Source organism: Phocoena sinus, chromosome 15 (assembly GCF_008692025.1).
Source record: "Phocoena sinus isolate mPhoSin1 chromosome 15, mPhoSin1.pri, whole genome shotgun sequence".
NCBI classification, from domain to species: domain Eukaryota; kingdom Metazoa; phylum Chordata; class Mammalia; order Artiodactyla; family Phocoenidae; genus Phocoena; species Phocoena sinus.
The window spans coordinates 58,731,290-58,750,970 of NC_045777.1; the positions used below are offsets into that span (position 1 = coordinate 58,731,290).

The 19,681-nt window shown below is 46.8% G+C and overlaps 1 protein-coding gene across 1 annotated transcript in view; it reads left to right on the plus strand.

The window, feature by feature from the left end:
• Positions 1-19,681, plus strand: part of CLEC16A (C-type lectin domain containing 16A) — a 210,612-nt gene that overhangs the window by 1,485 nt on the left and 189,446 nt on the right. Inside the window, 2 exon segments of the mRNA XM_032604590.1 lie at positions 10,910-11,038; positions 15,385-15,518. Coding sequence (XP_032460481.1) covers positions 10,910-11,038; positions 15,385-15,518 — 263 coding nt within the window.

Consider the following 19,681-nt stretch of genomic DNA (forward strand, 5'->3'; position numbering starts at 1 on the left):
GTTTTGTTTTGTTTTTTTACTGCTTTTCTGTTTGCTACTAAACTGGTACTTCCCGGAGGGCAGAGATGGCTTGTTTTGCTCAAAGCTGTATTCCCAGCATCTAGCTCTGAGCCTCTCACACGGTAGGAGCTCAATAGATACTTAAAGAATGAAAAAAATTAATCGGGGAGAGGTGCAGAGCATGCAGGCAGAGCCTAGGATATTTTAGCGGGGGGCGGGGGGGGGGGCGGGGTGGAGGTGAAGGAAAATAGAGACCTTTGAAGAGGGAATGACTTCAGGGAAGAAAATACAGTGTTGAGGGGTGGGGGGAGAGAGTGGGGCAGTAAGCAAACCTTTGGTGGTGAGAAATTGGCTGATTTCCAGAAGAGCTCTCAGGATTACTAATGGGAAAGAAGGATGGAGAGGGCGGGCAGGGAACAGTTGGAGGAAGACAGGGGCCCCTGGAAAGTGTTGGTGGGAGGGAAGATGGGGGCTTCTCATTTGGCTGGGGGTAGGGGTGCTGTAATTCTCAGCTGTGTCCTTTCTAGCATGGAGCGGGTGTTTAATAAATGTTTGTGGGTCTCAAAGAGTGGGCGGCAGGAGGGATCATTATGTAATAAGGAATGGTTTTTGGGAGTGGTGATGAGAGAGGACATGGGGAGGAGAGAGGCCTAGGGCAAGCACGGGGCTGTGTAGGGAAGCAGGAATCTTAAATGGGAGGGCAGCTGGACGGGAAAGGGAGAGGCTTAGAGATTTCAGGAATTTAGAGAGTGGGTGGATGAGGCCGAGAAGGGGAGGAAGGATATCTAAAGGAGGCTGGGCCTGCTGCCAGCATCCAGGTACCTGCAAGCTCTCACCTAACTCTGCCTGACTCTAACCCTTTTAAATTACTTTAGTAATTATTGAATGCATTTTCGGTGCCAGGTGCTTGCTAAGGAATTCCTGTGTGTTATTTCCTTTAGTCCTCATAAGTCTTAGGAGTTGTCAGAAATATTATTGTTTCCATTTTTTAGACTGGAAATTAAGGTCCAAAGAGGTTCAGTCACTTGCCCAAGGTGACAACAGCTGTAAAGTGTCAAAGCCAGGATTTGACTTCAGTGTTTGCACTCATTACACTGTCTTTTTGAGTAAAATTTCCTAAAAGTCAGTTTGGGAAGACTTTCAACTTGGCTGAGTCTCACTGCCCAATGGCCATCTTCACCCTCTGCCCAGCCAGGGAATGGTAAAGGTTCTCAGGTTCCTTTGAAGTATCCTGAGAACTGCCCAGGTTCGTTGTTTAGGTCACATGGCTGCTGGGTGCTTTTTGGAAACCAGAGCTGCCTGCCCTGGATCTGGTGGATCAGCTGAATCCATACTGTAGCCTGAAGAACCTGGTGATTTGTGTGTTGCAGGGGGGCTTAGAAGATCCCAAAGCGACTTGGGAAAGAGTGCCATAAACAGCTAGTGCCCACCCCAATGCTTGGGCACAGAACAGCCCGTTCCCTGAGGGAGCTCGCCGGCTGGTGGGGAGATAGCCATAGAGCCAGTGACTGTGGTGTGACAAGTGCTGGGATCACCGTAGGTTCAGGGCTTTGTGGGAACCCTTCTTGGAAGTCCTCTGGGGGAGGCAACCAGAGCAGAGTTGTCAAGGATGAGCAGGAGCCACCGTGTGGACACGGCCCTGGGGTCTGTGGAGTGTCAAGGTGGGGCTGGTGGTTATGGGACACAAGGCTGGAGGTGGAACAGGGCTTGGGCCTCCTCTGATACAGAGGGCCACCAACCATTGTGGGGCACCTGGGACTAAAGGGTTTCCCAGGACGTGGGGCTTTCAGTGCTAAAACTGGGAAAGTCCTGGGCAGCCAGTACTAATTGGTCACTCTACCAGTGACAAGTGACAGTTCCTAATACACTGTTGCCCTGACCTAGGGCAGTGTGGGTAGAGAGGAGAGATTAAGATATTTAAACGAATTTAGAATTGACAGTTTGGGGAGGGGGGCACGCAAAGCATCTGAGAACCCTCTTCCTTTTTTTTTTTTTCTAAATAGACTTTACTGTTAAGAACAGTTTGAGATTTACAGAACAACTGAGAAGATAGTATGGACAGCTGGAAACCCTTTTTGAACCACATTATTCATAACATTCCCGGCTTTCAAACTGTAAAGGAATCTTGCTGTGAGACAGGGTTTTACTTTTGCTAATTAATGGAAAGCTGTGTACTGTGGTCTCTGTCTACTGAATGGAGTTAGTGATTTAGTTGAGGCAGATTGAAATAGTAAGAGGTCATTTGCTACACATCATGGGTGGTTTATTGCCCAGACTAGTGGCAAGGCTGTGACATTGACAAGCGGAAACCTTGACTGATGGAATTGCCTGATTACTACTGAAGCATCACCTTCACTAGGGACTGCGAGTCCACAAACTGCTAGAACTTTCTTGGTGTTGTGTTGTGTTGTTGCCTTAATTCTAATCGCCTTTGTGTATGGGTCAAGGTTCTTGGTGTTGTTGCCTTAATTCTAATCGCCTTTGTGTATGGGTCAAGATTCTTGGTTTTAAGTGACAGAAGCCCAGCTGGAATTGCCGTAAGCCCCAAATGGAACTGATTGGCCCTTGCCACTGAACAGGCTGTCCTAGCTAAGCCATGGCTGAGTCTCAGTGTTCAGACGAAGCTGTCTGTATGTGCTTCTTTCCAGTTCTTGTCTCCGCTTTCTTCTGGGTTGGTGTCGTTCTCAGCATGCTCCAGGCTTACATCATATCAGCTTAGCAACCCCTGGGAAAAAGAGAACTTCTTTTCTTAATATTGCCAGCAGAAGTCCAGAAATGAGCACCATTGAACCAGCCTGGGGTCTCATGCCCGCCCCTGAGCTAGTCACTGTGACAGGGGGGCATGGGGTACTCTAAGTGGCCTTTCCCTGGAGTCACGGTGGCATCAGCTCCTTCCAAGCTAGTGGACAGAGAATGAGAGAAAGGGATGGTTCAGCGTAGGAAAATTAGGGAGAAGAGGAATGTATACCCAGCAGGCAGATGTTCACCTACTCTTGGTATATTCAACTTTTGCCTAAGATGGCACTGATTATTTTTAGAGCTTGGGGTACAATATCGCCAGATTCATTTTCTTAGAGTATCATATTCATCGTATCACTCGTAGTGAGTCCGAGGCATCCATGATGTCAAGTCTAAAGTTCCCCCAGGCCGTCAGAGCACTCCAGACTGTTCCCACCCATCTAAGCTTGGGAGCACAGATGAAGACCCTGTAACCCCAGCTGGGGAGCCCGGAGCATCCTTGGTAGGCAGACACCCATTTACATGGAGACATAAAGGATGAGTGGTTGTTACAGGCAGTAGAGGGCAGGCTGGAAGGGGGGATGCTGCAGGCAGAGGAAACAGCGTTTGAGAAGCCTGCAGGAGAGAGACACAGGGCAAGGGGGTGTGTAGGGCCTGAGAGCAGAGCCATGAGGCGGGAGAGGTCACAGAGCCTAGGTCCCACCGGGCCTTGTAAATTCTGTTGAGGAATTTGGACACTAGGCTGAGAACAGTGGGGAGCCGTGTGCTGTGGTCTGGCGGAAGTTTGGAGAATGGATTGGAGGAGGGTCCCCTCAGGGGCTGCTTCTGTCTTATAGTACGTGAGAGTAGTGCCTGCAGTAACCCAGGAGTGTTTCTTGTGCCATTTCACGTTGATGGTCCTTCTCTCACTCACTGTTGCACACACCTCACCTGTCTGCATCTGTGCTGTCTCCAGATGCTGAACTGTGTCTTTAAAATACCAATTCTTGGGAATTCCCTGGCAGTCCAGTGGTTAGGACTCAGCACTTTCACTGCGGTGGCCTGGGTTCAGTCTCTGGTCCGGGAACTAAGATCCCACAAGCTGCGTGGCATGGCCACAAAAAACAGAACAAAACAAAACAAACATAAAGAATTCTTTCATAAAAATTGCCCTGGTGACTTAAGCCAACAAGAAGTTTTACCGTCATCTGCAGCTTCTCCTGTTCTTGCTCCCACCGTCTCACTCAACATGTTATCATAAGGTCTTCTCACCGCCAAAGAGTTAGACCAGCTGGTGGGTGCTCTGGGCTCTTCAAGCTTTATCCCACCTGTGAGTTAGATCCCCAGGAAGCTGGCCAGGGTTCCTCCGGCATGACCTTTCGCTATCAGAAATGGTCTTACTTGAATATATGTTTGTTTCCTTCTCCCAGATTTGAACGTAAGCTTTGTGAGGACAGAGGCCCGGGTGGCTTGTTCACGTGGAAATTGTCAGATGCCAGTACAGGGCCTAGCACGCAGTAAAAGATCAACAAGAATTCGTCATAGGATAAATGAAAGAGGCGAGTTCTGGCCTGACTTTTCCTAACAGCAGTTTGCTCTTGCCAGTTTGGGCACCGCGCCTGTGCCAGAGCTGTGACTTTTTCTAGGGCTGAAAGCCCTGCTACGGCAATCTCGCCGTGATTGCCGGCTCCCCGGCACCTCAGCATCTCAGTCCCGGCCTCACTCGCTGGCCCAGTTTGACATCTTTCAGGGGTGATTCATCAGGAGAAGCACCGCCTTTAACACCTTTTGCTAGTCTTCTAGTCCGCTTCCACCCTGCCGGGAGCTTCTCCTTGTCCTGCTGGCCAGAGGGCTGGATCCTGACCAAATGGAGGTTTTCAGGACACAGAGTAGGACCCTCTGGGAGGTGTCTTCCCTGGTGCTGAGGAGGCCACACAGACACAGGCTCCGTGTCCTCTCACCCCAGACGTTGTTATTTGGGGGGTGTGCTTTGGGGGAATGGATTTCCAGTCCCCCTAGGCCCTATCCTTCCTCACACTCTAGCTTGCGCATGTTTCAGTATCTTCCAATGGGAGCATCCTAAGAGACATGATACAAGTCATAAAACTTGTATGAATTTGAATTTAGTATGTCTGTCTCTGAAGTGGACATAATTATTATTAACTGTAATGGTTTAACTTGTGAAATAAGTGAGTCTCTTGAGAAAGCAGAGTCTGTGGAGGAAGGATTTGTTTACAGTCCGTGGTCCTTGGTGATGAGCCTCTCACGTATTGGTTGCACGTTGGTAACAGGCTGCAGTTTTTCTGTCTCCAGGCGCTTCAAACTCCTAAGCTTGTCTCTCAAAGTAAAGTTTGCTCATGTGCAAGAGTCTGAAATTGGGATTCTACATTCTGCAGAACTTCCTCTGGAGATATGATAACGCTGGCTCTCTTCCAATAACGTGGAATAAGGGTCAGTGATAAGCACTTATCTTGAGATCTGATACGTGTTGTCATGCATTTTCAGTTTGTTTATTTGGTTGTCTTGTGTGCTAAGCATTCATAACTTCATGGAAATGCTTGGCTAATAAAAGCGTTTAACTCATTGTTTGCATCTTCTGTACTATAATGGTTACAAGCAAGGGGTCACTGCCTGGGTGCCCTGTCCTTGTGTTGGGACTCTGGGTGGGTCCTAGCCTCCCAGAGCCTCAGCTCCCCAGATCATCAGCCCTGCAGGATTGTTGTAAGGGTTTAATGAGTGAACACATCTGAAGCATTCAGAACAGGGCCTGGCAATAGGAGACTGCAACTGTTTTTATATTTATTTATTTATTTTTAATTAATTTATTTATTTTTGGCTGCGTTGGGTTTTCATTGCTACACGCAGACTTTCTCTAGTTGCAACAAGCGAGGGCCACTCTTCGCTGTGGTGCGCGGGCTTCTCATTGCAGTGACCTCTCTTTGTTGTGGAGCATGGGCCCTAGGCTTGGTCTAGGCTCTAGAGCGCAGGCTTAGTAGTTGTGGCGCACAGGCTTAGTTGCTCTGCGGCATGTAGGATCTTCCCGGATCAGGGCTTGAACCCGTGTCCCCTCCATTGGCAGGCGGGCTCCCAACCACTGCACCACCAGGGAAGCCCAGGAGGCTGCAACTGTTTTTATGATGATGACGGTAAAAATATACACACATAGAGTTTGAGAGAAAATGTTATCATTGTAGCAGTTACTATCATTGTAAGAGAAAAACCTGTCACTGTCCTTGGAATCTTATCTAGATAGGGAACACAGCTTTGCACATAGAGATGGCTGTTGTTAGCTTGTTGATCATCTGAACTATTAGGAATCTAATGCCCAGGAACTGCTGTGCTATCCTTTCAGTGGTGTACTACGTAGTCACTACTGATGCTTGAGAACAGTTGCCAATAACAAAAATGCTTTTATTTTAGCCAGAGGTGGGAAGAAAGATGGGCATGGTAATGGACATACAGCATGAGCTCAACTATGTTAATATCCATAGCAAAGAAAAAGACCCAAGGAAATAGATTGCAACTCCAGCAGTGGTCATCTCTGGGCAGTGGCATGATTGACAATTGCCGTTTCTCTTTTTGTTGTTGTTGAGGTTTCCAGCCTTTCTAAAATGAGTGTTACGTTTAAGACCAGAAAGTTATTAAACTATATTAGTATCTCTGAGGTAGTTGAATTACTTGATCTTCCAAAGTCCTGGAATTAGATGCAGCATTAAAATATTAATCTTTAATCCATTCAGCTTTCTTTCTTTTCTCCCCCCACTACATTTAAGCAAACATATATTGAGGGTCTCTTCCAAGAAGATTACCTAAAACAGTGTGCTAGGGCATCGTGAGGGCAAAAAGATGAGCCAGTGCGGTGGGAATTTAGAGCTTGAGATCTAGCGGGTGTTTCCATCTACCAACAACAAGCATTTAGAAAATGAGTATTTTAAAACACTCCCATTTACAACAGCATCAAAAAACCCATCAAATACCTAGGAATAAATCTCACAAAACATGTGCAAGCCCCCTATCCAGCAAACCTTGAAGGAAATGTAAATGTCATCATGTTACACTCTCCAAAAGATGTCAGTTCTCTCTGTATTTAGCTATAGGTTTAGGGCAGTCTTAAAGGAAATCTTAGCAGGTATTTTTGTGGAAATTGAGAAGGTGATTTTAAAATATATATGGAAATTCAAAGGGCCAAGAATAGCCAATATAATAATAAAAGAAAAACAGAAGGAAAGAAGTTGGAAGACTTACATGATCACATTGCAAGATTTATTATAAAGCTACAGTGATCAGACAGCATGGTGTTGGCACAAAGGTAAACAAATAGATCAGTGGAACTAGAGCATCCAGAAGGAGTCCCATGCGTGGTCACCTGATTAATGGCAACAGTGACATCTGTGTGCTTTGGAGAAATGAGGACCTTTTCAGTAGATGATGCTGACTCAACTAGATAGCCATATGGAAGAAATGAATTTTGGCCAGTATCTTACACCATACACAAAAATGAGTTTCAAATGTACTCTAAGTCAAAATGTGAAAGGTAAAATAGTAACTTTTTAAAAGAAGAAAACAGCATTTCTTCATGACGTTGGGGTAGGTAAGGATGTCTTAAGGTTGATACAAAAAACACTGTCCAAGGGAAAGATTGATAAACTGGACCGCATTAAAATTAGGAACTTTTGCTCATTGAAAGACCACTGTAAAGAGAGTGAAAAGGCAAGCCACATTCAGAGAAAATGTTTGCCATAGGTATATCCAGTAAAGGATTTGTATTCAGAATAAACTCCATCAAATTAATAAGAAAAAGGTTCTCTACCTAGAAAAAATGGGCAAAAAACTTTCACAGACACCTCACAAAAGTAGATATTTAAATGGCTGTGAACATGTGAAAAGACACCCAACTTCATGCGTGGTCATGCGGGGAAACCCTGGCGCGGCATCACCACGTGCCAGCAGATGGCGCCACTGAGAAAGGCAGAGCGCAGCAAGCCCTGCCGAGGTGGGGGACTGGCTGGAGCCCTCTGAGCCAGCCTCTGCCCTTTGGCTGCAGATGAGCTGCTGAGCGAGCGTCCCTCAGTTCCTGTCCTGGCCTGTGCCGTGCTAGTGATGTGCACAGCCCCAGGTTACTGCGAGTATGAGGGTCACAGGAAGGCCCGCACACAGGGCCAGGCATGTAGGCCATGCACCGCACATGGGAGCGCCTAGAATCTTCTTTTCAAGACTTAACACCCTGCCCTTCCCCTGGGTTTGTCTGTAAGGGCCTCCTCATAGTTACTAGAATTTTTCTGAGGGGTTATTTAGTGAAGGCAATGATAACAGTAATAGCTGGCACTTGTGTCATCCATGGGAACTGCCAGGTTAGTTATCTACCTTTTTACTTGTTTGTTCCTAACGACACCATGATAGGTAGGTACTAAAGTATTTAGGTGCTGTTGCCTCTCCTATTTTACAGGTGAGTTAACTGAGGTACAGAGATTAAGTAACTTGCTTGACATCACCCAGCTAATACCAAACGTTCCACTTCCTGCTCTGGTTTCTCTGGACCTTCCCATAACTCCTGCAGTGAAGTCCTCTTTTCATGACTGTTTGGATCCAGCCTGATCTCTCCTTCCTACCTTCTTGGAATATTCTTTGTATAATGTAATAATGATTTTAATAACAGCCCCCCTCATAACAACCACCTTATAATAATAGTAGCAGCAGCTAGCCCTGCATCCGTTGAGCGCTTACTGTGTGCCAGGCACCATGCTCAGCTCTTTCTATGTGGTATCACATCAAATCTCTGGAACAGTCCAGCAAGGAGGCCTTGTTGGTTGTAGAAGCTGACGCCCAGAGAGGTGAAGTGCCTTGTCCAAGGCCACTTATAGGAAGAGACAGGGCCAGGAATCAAGCCCAGGTCTGTTTTCTGGACTCCAAATGTTTGAACTCTTCACTACCACTCTGTTCCACTACTTGCTGTGTTTGGCATTTGGCCCCTTGACTATGTTTGGTCTTGTATGCTCTGATCTACCTCATATTGATGGAGATGGTCCCCTACCCTTCCCCCATTCAGCATTTATTTAGCGCCTACTGTGTTCCAGACATTCTGGAGTCTTTTGAGGTCACCAAGATCAATAAGATGATGTTCCTGACCTTGAGGAGCTCAGGTCTAGTAAAGGAGGCAGATCATTGCCAATCAGGGTGGTCTGTGCAGCAGCAAATGCATATGGGTACAGAGGTGCCAGAGAGAAGGCTTCACCAAGAGATGCCTGAGCTGGGTTTTGACATATGAGTAAGAGTTTGCTGGTTGGTCAGGGCAGCAAGGGTATTTCAGGCAGAAAGCACAATGAATAGAAGTCAGGGCTGATCGTCAAGATTTTAACCTCTCCTATCCCTATTGGGGGTCTTCAGAGCAGACCCACTTACCCAGGCTGCTGCCTCCTGGGCCAGGAGTGTGATAGTGAGGTGATAATGCATGTTGTCCTCTACACAGAAGGAAACACCAGAGTGGGAAGAATCCGCCTCTCCCCATGTTGCCAACAACGCCTGTCACAGCAGGTGGGGGGCGTACTGTTCACTACATGGGCAGTGTCACTGACGGCCATGACGTGAGTGATGCCGTGGCTCTGAAACAAGAGTGGGAGCTCCTTCAAAATGCAGATTTGGGACCCTGCACCCAGGGCTCAGATTCTGGGAGTCCGGGGTCGGAAGCTAGAATGTGCAACTTAAGCAGGTGGTTCTGATGTAGGAGGCCTGTGAGCCGCAATCTGAAACACTGCTCTTTGAGCCTTTTGAGGAAGAGGCACTCGAGGCAAGATGGAGACGTAGATTCCTAAGTGGGTCCCCTGCATTCATCCCAGGGTGGGTCAGTGCTGTGGAGTCACCTAATCACAGGGGACCACTGGCCTCACCCCCCCACACACGGCCCTGCCGGTGGATTTGGGCACAGGTGCTGGAGAGTTCTGTTTTGGGAGAGCTGTGCCAGTTACTGCATGTTAAAAGTTGCATGTAGTTTTAATTAATTAGATTAACTAAATGATTAAAAAATGATTATAGTATGTCTTTAGACAAACAGCACAAGCACTAATAACTAAAACCCCCTAAAGCGGCAGATGGCCCCTGTGGTTCCATTTGCAAGATTCTACCTCTTTACATCCTACCCATTTTTAGAGATCTTCAATGGTATGACCTATCTAGCCTTTCCCTGCCTTTCTCTCGCCAGTCCCCCACCCCCAAACTGAAGGTGGCCAGAAAAGAAGTCGGGAAGTGAATACTCCTGAGTCACTCCCTCTTGCTGCCCCCTTTTCCTTCCCAAGCCGTGACAGCTGAAGTTGTCTCAGTCTGCCAGCCCTGGAGACACTCTTAAAACCGTGCCAGGTGGCGCTCCCAGAGCATCGGCCAGGCTGCTAGTCCCCACACTGCTCAGGAGTGGCCTCTGCGATTCTTTGGCTTTTGCCCTCACCAGCGGCAGAGGGCCTTCAGGACTAGGCCGGGCCCGCCTGTCCCTGCACATTCAGGTGGGTGAAGTATTGAATACATGGTCATCGCCTCTCAAACCCACTTCACTTTACTCTGTACACAGCAAATAAGAGCTGTGCCCTTGAACTTCAAGCCACCTGCTTCATCTGAGCCATCAGTTCTGTGCTTCATGGGGGATTAAGGGCATTCCAAGGGTGATCATGATGGCACCTGATTTGTGCCCCAGCCACTGGCTCTGGGACCACCCTCCCTGCTGTGTGACTCCACGTCTGATCTCTGCATCAGCCAGGCAGCGGGTCTTAGGCTTTTGGCACTGAGCCGTGTGTCTCCACTTGCTCCACCAGCATCAGAATCACCCAGGAGAGTGAAAAAGGCCGATGCCTGGTCTTCCCTCACTGCCGCTAAATCTGAGTCTCCGGTGGGCTCAGTGGCCCCTCTTTGTCCAGCTCTCCAGGTCATTCTCTTGCACACACTGGAGTTTGAGGATGGTTGTCTTCAAAAGCTTGACAGTCTTGCCTCAGTTTGGGTTGGTGTGTCCCTGGTTATTGAACACTTCGAAGCATTGTCTGCCATTTTTCTCAGGTGGTGAGTTATGTCTCCTCTAAATGGGAATTGTGCTAACAACTGTGTCTGTAAAAAGCACAGCCAAATTGTCCGTAAAATGTTGCTAATGGTCACTGAGCTTGGCTTACATTTCAACTGGTAACCTTTAGTTCTCTTTTCTTTTCCTTTCTCTCAGATATCTGTACCACGTTTTGACCAAAAACACCACCGTCACAGAACAGAACAGGAACCTGCTGGTGGAGACCATCCGATCCATCACCGAGATTCTGATCTGGGGGGATCAGAATGACAGCTCTGTATTTGAGTAAGGGTTTCTGGTTTTTTGTTTTTTGATTCTTCTTCTTCCTTTGAATAATTTTCTAAATGTGTACCATGAGTCATTCCTGATGATGTCAGGATTTGATGCCAATTTGGTCCTGCACAGATATCTGTCTCTCTCCCTCTCTGTCTCTCTCTCTGTCTCTCTAAAATGTCCTTGAAACACTGTAAAAATGCCTGCTGAAAATGGGAAAGTTATGGAAAACAGTGTCCCTAGAAAAATTTGAAAATATCATGGATAATTTTCCAAGTAATGTCTGATTATCTCCCCCAAAGGAAGGAGAAAATGTCTTGAGTAGTTAGATTCTAAGTGAACTGAAAAGATCCTTCCCCAGGTGGAGACACTAAGGGCTAACATTGATTGTGTTTACTGATGGGTGGCCACAGTGCTGAGCTCTTGATGAGATAATCCTTCTAAGTCTCCCAGCTACCCGAGGGTAGAGGACCATCACCATCCCCATCCCCTTCCCCATCTTCATCCCCATGCCCATCCTTATCCTCATCCCCACCCCTTTTTATGCTCAAGGTCAAACGGCTCACACCTAGAGCCCATGGACGGATTTCTCCTCACTCTCATACTTCCTAGGTGAAGAGTCTCAGGCCCGCCTCAGTTTGCTCATCTTTAAGTGAGAGAGAGCAAGTTCCCTGCCCAGTGCCTGTTACAGAGTTAGGCACTCAAGAAATGTTAGCAAATGATCATTTTAAAAGGTGTCCCTATTGGGACTTCCCTGGTGGCACAGTGGTTAAGAATCGCCTGCCAATGCAGGGGACACAGGTTTGAGCCCTGGTCCGGGAAGATAACACATGCCACGGAGCAACTAAGCCCGTGCGCCACAACTACTGAGCCTGCTCTCTGGAGCCCGTGAGCCACAACTACTTAGCCTGCGTGCCACAACTACTGAAGCCCATGCGCCTAGAGCCCATGCACCACAACGAAGAGTAGCCCCCGCTTGCCGCAACTAGAGAAGGCCAGCGCGCCGCAATGAAGACCCAATGCAGCCAAAAATAAAATATAAATAACTAAATAAATTTATATATTAAAAAAAGGGTATCCCTATTGGACAGTTAAAAAGCAAAGACCGTAACCCATGAACTACTTTCCTCAACAGACCTGTCCCAGCATCTGAGTGCAGAAGGATTAGGGTTATGACAACTACCAAACACAGATTTTATTTTTATATAAAATAATCTCAATTATAAGTGTTGAGGCCACTTAAAAAACACATTTAGGGCTTCCCTGGTGGCACAGTAGTTGAGAGTCCGCCTGCCGATGCAGGGGACGCGGGTTCGTGCCCCGGTCTGGGAAGATCCCACATGCCGCGGAGCGGCTGGGCCCGTGAGCCATGGCCACTGAGCCTGCGCATCCGGAGCCTGTGCTCCGCACCGGTAGAGGCCACAACAGTGAGAGGCCCGTATACCGCAAAAAACAAAACAAAACAAAACACACATTTAAAACAAATACAGGTGTTCCATTTCCAACCTGGCCTCTTATTAGATATTTTGATTTTCTGGATAGCTCTGTATTTTCGTCAGTGAGTTTAGCTAATATGGAGCTACTTGTGGAAAATGCAAATTGTTTAAAATGCAGACCTGTGACACTGGCTGAGCTCCCCAAGGGAAAACATGAGTAATAAATAGGTGTTGCTCATAAACGGGACTAGTTGCCTTTCAGGATCCATGGGGAATTTACTATTTGTTGGTTGCTTGGTATCTGTTTATGGACATGAGAAAGACCCTTGGGTTAAAGATGAGAAACCACGTCACCTTTACTAGAATGGCCGAGTCCATCCGTCGTCTTAGAAAAACTACCAAGCTCTTAGAGGCCCAGTTATTCTTAAATCACTGCCCCACAGAGGCCCCAAGAGAGCTTGTTTTTAATCCATTTTTAAGTTTGGGGATAATTTTAGATTTAGATTGTACAGAAAGTTCCCATTTACCCCTCATGCCGTTTCCCTGTTAATATCTTATATGACTAGAGTGCATTTCTTAAAACATCACCATTACGTCAACTCCAGACTTGATCTGGAATGTACCAGTTTTTCCATTAACATCCTCTTTCTGCTCCAGGATCCCAATCCAGGCACCCACAGTCATTTTAGTTGTCGCGTCTCCCCAGTGTCCTGTGTTCTGTGACAGTTTTTTAGTCTTCTCTTGTTTTTTATGACCTTGATAGTTTTGAGAAGTACTGACCAGCTGTCCTGTAGAACGTCGCCCAATCTGGGTTTCTCTCCCAGTTAGCCTGGGAATTTTGGGGAAGAGTATCACAGAGGGGAAGTATCCTTCCCATCCCAGAATGTCACCATTCCTGATATCCACATGATTCCTGGAGAGGTTAACCTGATCACTTGGCTCAGGTGGTGTCTGCCAGGCTTTTTTACTTTAAAGTTACTCTTTCCCCCTCCCCTACAGTAGTCTCCTTGGGGGCGTGGGAATTAAGCTCCACCTTCTTAGAGGGGGGAGTATCTACATACACTGTTTGAAATTCTTCTTCGTGGAAGATTTGTCTCTTCTCCTCATTTATTTATCTATTCAATCATTTATTTATATGCATCCCTTGAAGATCTTGCAGGTTTGGTTCCAGGCCACCGCCATCAGGCGAATATTGCAGTCAAGCGAGTTACACGAATTTTTTGGTGTCCCACTGTATATAAAAGTTACGTTTACACTGTACTGTAGTCTGTTAAGTGTCCAATAGCATTGTGTCTGAGAAACAATGTACATACCTCAGTTAAAAAATAATGCTGTTGGGAAAATGGCGCCAATAGACTTGCTCAACACAAGGTCACCACAAACCTTCAATTTGTAAAAAAAAACACAGTATCTGCAAGGCACATGTATATCAATATGGACTCATGGATATTTATTTTATCCTCTGGATTATAATCCAATACTACATTATTTATTTTTTTGCTGGTATTGTTCCAGCTTCAGGCACTAGGAGCTCTTTCAGGCTGCTTGCTGTGTCCCTTTGCCTCAGCCCCATCCTTTTGGTTTTTGGAGCACTTCCTTACTTTCTGGTATTCTCAGGTGCTCCAGGCTCATCTTGCATTTTATCTGCCCCAGCCCTAGAATTAGCCACTTTCCAAGGAGCCCCTTACTACCCTAGGGAGTTTTAAAAATCCAGGCTCCTGGATTTCACACTAGACCTACGGAATCTACCCCTGGGCAAGATGTAGGTACAAGCATTTTAACAAGTTCCCAAGTCGGTCTTGGGCTGCAGTGAGCTTGTTGGGTGATACTTGGGAGTCAGTGCTTTGTACAACCTGCCGCAAAGGAAGACACGATAGGTCCAATGAATGAAATATTCTGGGGATCAACATGGATGGCATTTGTAGGCACACGGGCTCCCAGAATCAGAGTTGGAAAATAATTTAGAGGTCTCTTTAAGGTCATATTTATTTATTCATTTACCCTTTCATGGATTTAAACAGAAGATCTGCAGCACTGAGCAAGTGCCAGGCCCATGTTCCTGCCACTTGACAGCAGAGGGAAGAGGGAGACCCAACACTGAGTCAACCAACAGACCCACGGGACTGCCGGGAATTGTTCTGAGTATCCCAGATGAGAGATTATCTGGTCTTAGCGTGAATACAGAGAACACCAAACTAGAAACGTCATTTTCTTCCTTTAAAGACAGGCATTAGGGGGTCTGCATTTCCAGACTAGAAGAGCCAATGTGTGCCTCCCAAAGTCAGTGCCCCCAGCCTGCATGTAGACAAATGTCCCGTCCAGGACAAGAAAGGCAAAGCAGACTTGGGGACCAGCTGGGGTCCCGTCCCATGACCACCTTCTCTTTCCTTCCAGTTCTCATACCCTAGATGTGGAAACGACAAACTTGTTAATTGAGAAACCCAAACTCTTAATATTCAGCATGATCTTACCCCTTTGTAGGGAATTACTCTGGTTCCCAGGTTGTTGGTGAGCACTCAAAGCTATGAAAGCAAAGGAAGGAGGCTTAGTGAGGAAAACTGAGCTTATAAAATATTGGATGGAAAATGCTGCTTGTTGGGTTTATAAGTGTAGGTAGGTCACTGTGTAATCATTTAGTTGGGAAAGATCTTTCCCGCTCGGTCAGAAATCACTGCTTCCCAGAATCAGCACTGTTCTCGCGTTCCGGGAAGAGGGTCTGAAAGGTCGCGTTTTTCTTGATGGAGGGCAGCATCGTGGGAGCTGGGTATCACAGAAGCCGAGGCCACATGGGTGCTGTGATCTGGCTGCTCTGCGGATGCCTTTGTTGAGGTGCACACACGTGTGCTGGGCGTGCAACCAGAGGACGACATGCATTTCCACGTGTAGAAGCAGACCACTGACACTTTCCCATTCTCTCCCCAGCTTCTTCCTGGAGAAGAACATGTTCGTCTTCTTCTTGAACATCCTGCGGCAGAAGTCAGGCCGCTACGTGTGCGTTCAGCTGCTGCAGACCTTGAACATCCTCTTCGAGAATATCAGTCACGAGACCTCACTTTGTAAGGACAGTCCTGACACTTACCTCTGCACCTCTGAGTGTCAGCTGCGTGTCGTTTGCCGTGGCGTTCATGTTGCTGTTTGAATGTCTGTGCTTACTGTGTGTCTTGGTGTGCTTGGGCTGCCATAGCAAAATACCCAGGCTGGGCAGCTTAGACGACAGAAACTTATTTTCTCATAGTTCTGTAGGCTGGAAGTCCAAGATCATGGTGCCATCAGGGTTTCTGGTGAGGCCTCTCTTCCTGGTTTGCAAATGGCCACATTCTCTTTGTGTCCTCATGTGTTCTTTCCTCTGTGCACATAGAGAGAGGGAGAGTTCTGGTGTCTCTTCCTTTTCTTAGAAGGACACCAGTCTTCTCAGATCAGGGCCCCACCCTATGACCTCATTTAACCTTAATTACCTCCTGAAGGGCTGCATCTCCAAATACAGTCACCATGAGGGTTAGGGTTTCAGCATATGAATTCTGGGGGCACAGAGTTCACTCCCTAATGCCATTTTTTCCCCCCTGCATGGTAGGGTGCTGTGAAGAGCTAAGAGAGGGCTCCCCTCTGCTGAGTGGTTCTGGGGGTGTTTGCATTTCTTCTTTATAACCTGTTATTAAAGAGTTTCGGTCGCTGAATAATCGGCCAACAGAATAAGCATTGGAAGCAGCAAGGTGAGGAAGAACGTGGCCAAGGAGCATGCAAGGGTGTGGCTTTGGCCCCTGACCTGCCTGCTTCAGTCCCACTGCCCAACTGACAAGGGTGTGACTCAGAGCCTCTTCCCGGCCCTCGATCTTGTCTGAAACAACCAACCTGCGAGGCAGGTGCTGTCAGTGCCCTCATTTAACACCTAGAGAGTTTGAGTCACTGGCCCCAGGTGACAGCTCTAGCAAGGCAGGAATTGAGAATGGGTTTCAGCCCAGGTGAACTAGCTCAGTGGTCCTCAGCTGGGGGTGACTGTGCTCCCAGTGGACATTTGTCAGTGTCTGGAGACATTCCTGGGGGGCGGGTGCTACTGGCATCTAGTGGGTAGAGACCAGGGATGCTGTTAAACATCCTACAACACACAGGACAGCCCCCAACAATAAAGGGTTAGTTAGCCCAAAATGTCAACAGTGCCGAGGGTTAGAAACCCTGGTTTACCTCCTAATCATCCGGGCTTGATCATGAACTTTATTTTCCAAGATGACTGCACCAAGCCCCAGGCCCTGCCTGCAGGAAGCAGGGAAGAGAAGACAAGTGATGGAATGTCTATGCCACAGGCAGGCCCTAGGTCCCCAAGACAGGTTTTAAAAAGTTTCTGTTGGGTGGAGAGAGGTAGAGATGGTGGCATTCCTCCTGAGGAGGGAGGAGGGAGGGATAGGAAAGAGCTGCAGACTGATGGCCACTAGATGGTACTGCTGTCCCAGGAAGCAGCCACTAGATGGTGCTGCTGTCCCAGGAGACTCTCCTTACGCGCTTCCCCGTGTCTGTGAGTTGCCAAATGTGAGTTGACTCACTCTCCCTGAGTGGTTTCCCAACAGCTTTTGTTACCCTGGATATCAATTGCGTGTGGTTTCTGAAAACTCCGAGAGGGGAAGACCCAGCTCGCTGGTACGGGCCATGGACTCAGACCCAAGCAGTTCTGAGCCCTGGTTCTGCCACAAACACCCCTGGTGTATTCTGGGGAGTGAACTCTCCAAGCTGCAGTTTCTGCATCTGTGAAGGAGAGATAATGCTAGTACCTGGTGATTAGAGTGGTTTGAGGATTGAGTGTGACAGTGGGTGTGCAGAGTGTAGGATCGGGTCTGGCAGGTGGAGGTGTCCACTTAGAGTTGGTTTTATCGTGAAATCCAGCATTCCCCCAAATGACTGTTTTCTGATAACCCAGCTAACCCCAGGGCTACTGGATTGAAGAGGGGGTTGAAAATTCTGGGCTTTCTGGATCGTGTGGCCTTCCTTGTACTAGGACTAAAAAGGGTGCTGTGCTATAAGAAAACCCAGGCAGATGCTGCTGGCCATACAGGGGAGTCCGTCAGAGTGCTTTCGTAAGGCCTGCCAAAGCAGCAGAAATTACTCACAGTTTACAGAACTTGGATGTATGGGGGTGAGAAGGATGGGTGAGTTTTGCTTTTTTTTTTTATTTTCTAATTATAGAGAGAAAATGTCCTCATTATAAAACAACAACAACAAAAATCAAACATTAAAAAACTGTAGAAAGCAAAAGTTCTATAGACTCTCACCCTAAAAGTTCAGTGAACACATACCATTTTGCTGTTTGTTTTATTTTTCCCAACTTACTAGCGTATCTTAGATTTTTCATATTGTCCGTTCATGCATCCCTACCTTGTTTGGTTTAAGAGCTGCGTCTTGCTGGGCCATAACTTATTTAACGTGACCATGGGCGTTTAGGTGGTTTCCGGATTTTCATTATTACAAGCAGCCATTTCACGATTGCACCTGGTGCCTGTTGGGTTAAGTGACAGAAGGCCTGAGAGCCTGAGATTACTTATAGACTCCTGGGTTTATTATAAAAAGAGACCACAGAAAGCTGGCCACACAGTAAGGGGGTAGTAGAAAAATCCCAGTCGATTAATAGAGGCACCTCTGCCACCCCCGTGGTGGCCTCACCAACCACAGAGTCATGTCGTGGAGGCCCTGGAAAAGTCCCTGCTGGGGAAGGATGGGAGCGTGTGGCTCTTCCACTTCAAGACTGCAGCCGAGAAGCCCGAGGTTGCACATCTCAAGCTGCCAGCATAGGCGTCTGTGCCCCTGGTGGCCCGGCAGCCACTAACCAGTCACAGTGGGGCTAACATTCCTTCGGCAAGCCCATTCATCCCCAGCCAACCACAGCTGGCAAGACAGCATGAAAAGAAGTGTTCGAGGCATCAGCATCACCTGGCTGGTTGTTACAGGTGTGGATTCTGGATGGGTAGATTGTGGACTGTTCAAGGAACAGGATACTATATAGCAGGAAGGAAGAAAAAGGAATGCACTGCTAGCACACATGCAGCAACATGGATAACTGAGATGTGGTGATTAGTGAAAGAGGCCAGACACCAGAGGGAGCTTCCTGTATGAGTCTATGTATATGAAGTTCAAGACCAGGCAAAGCGAGTCTGTGGTGCTGGAAGTTAGGCTAGGGGCTGGCTTTGGGAAGAGAGTATTGACGGGGCAGGGGTGTGAGGGACCTTTCGGGGAGCTGGAAATGCACTGCCTGATCTGGGTGGTGTATTTATTTGCAAAAATTCATCAAGCTGGACACCTAAGGTTTGTGAGATGTGTGCATGTGTGTGTATATACATATATATATGTATATATATACACACACACACAGGTACGAGTACTTAAGATTCATATATATGTACATTTTCACATATATCAAGCTATACACTTAGATTTGTGATATATGTAACTTCATTTTTTTTACAAGATATTAAATATAGTTCCTTGTGCTATACAGTAGGTCTTTGTTATTTATTTTATATATAGTCGTGTGTATCTGTTAATCTCAAGCTCCTAATTTATCCCTCCCCCACCCCCCTTTCCCCTTTGGTAACCATAAGTTTGTTTTCTGTGTCTGTGAGTCTGTTTCTATTTTGTAAATAAGTTCATTTGTATCATTTTTTTAGATTCCACATATAAGTGATATTATAGGATATTTGTCTTTCTCTGTGTGACTTAATTCACTTAGTATGAAAATTTCTAGGTCCATCCTTGTTGCTACAAATGGCAGTATTTCATTCTTTCTTATGGCTGAGTAATATTCCAGTGTGTGTGTGTGTGTGTGTGTGTGTATGTATCTATCTCACATCATCTTTATCCATTCACCTGTTGATGGACACTTAGGTTGCTTCCATGTCTTGGCTTTTGTAAATAGTGCTGCTGTGAACATTGGGGTGCATGTGTCTTTTTGAATTAGAGTTTTCATCTTTTCCAGATATATGCTGCACAGGAGTGGAATTGCTGGGTCATGTGCTAGTTCTATTTTTAGTTTGTTAAAGAACCTCCATACTGTCCTCCATAGTGGCTGCACCAATATACATTCCCACCAACAGTGTAGGAGGGTTCCCTTTTCTCCACACCATCTCCAGGATTTGTTATTTGTAGACTTTTTGATGATTGACATTCTGACTGGAGTGAGGTGATACCTAGTTGTAGTTTTGATTTGCATTTCTCTAATTAACAACGTTGAACATCTTTT